Source organism: Plasmopara halstedii, assembly GCF_900000015.1.
Source record: "Plasmopara halstedii genome assembly, contig: Scaffold_555, whole genome shotgun sequence".
NCBI classification, from domain to species: Eukaryota; Oomycota; class Peronosporomycetes; order Peronosporales; family Peronosporaceae; genus Plasmopara; species Plasmopara halstedii.
Genome location: NW_020187475.1, coordinates 1,716,553 through 1,717,386, shown reverse-complemented (window position 1 = coordinate 1,717,386; position 834 = coordinate 1,716,553). Strand labels below are relative to the sequence as shown.

General features: G+C 43.0%; 1 protein-coding gene across 1 annotated transcript; it reads right to left on the bottom strand.

Annotated features, from left to right (window-relative positions):
• Positions 1–289: 289 nt before the first annotated feature.
• On the bottom strand, positions 290–666 carry PHALS_11868 (uncharacterized protein; the record flags this gene model as incomplete). Its single annotated transcript, XM_024727306.1, has 2 exons — positions 290–369; positions 555–666. 2 exons carry the CDS (start codon positions 664–666, stop codon positions 290–292), a joined length of 192 nt encoding a protein of 63 aa, XP_024577896.1.
• Between the last annotated feature and the right edge of the window lie 168 nt (positions 667–834).

Genomic DNA, 834 nt, shown 5'->3' with positions numbered 1-834 from the left:
ATGCACAAGTTGCCTTTGTGTGTTATACACAATCTGCGACGTGATACAGTCTTGACACAATCATACTGATAAAGACCTCGCGTCATTTCTGCAGCGCGCTGGTAAATGTCGCACAGACTTAAGTCCAAAACATTTCCAAGTAGACCTGCATTGAGACTACCAACAGTGCATGTTAGGCGATCAAATCAGAAAGTTTTGGCTAGCATTGCCTCAGACTTGGAGTTTATGTAATTTATCTCTCAGCGCTCAGATGTTTTTGTGTGGCTAAAGTTGTCACGATATCGTTATCTTATTGCTGTGCTACCCAGGAACAAGAGATCGCAGCATTACCAGCCAACGCAGCATGGATTAGCTTAAAAGTGTTTCCACCTGTATAAATAGACTCAGATGAGCTTCATCGTTTCAGGATAAAACTTGGCAGTACCAATTGGAAAGAATAATCCGACCTACTTCGGGAAATGACTGAGCTGCATTGGCTGGGAGTGGTCATATATTGTTTGACCAGCTTATCAAGCAACTCGAAGATGGTAATGCCAAAGTCAATGTCTTTGCACTTAAAGTGATTGGAACAAACAATTCCTGCTGTTGTAATGGGATTGAGCGGTTTACCAAATGTTGTGCTCTGCTAGTTGTTGGCGCTTCAAGCTCGCAAAGCAATTCGCGCATGCTTCCTGTGCCACTGGATGAAAGGAGCAATATGCGTTGACTTGCCTCTGGCGCTGACTATGAGATCTAAAATCGACGCTAATGTAAGACTTTCGGGCAACTTGGTTTTTTTGCGTCTTACCGAGTGCAGCACTTCCCTCACAGCAAATAAAATATTATCTGTATTAC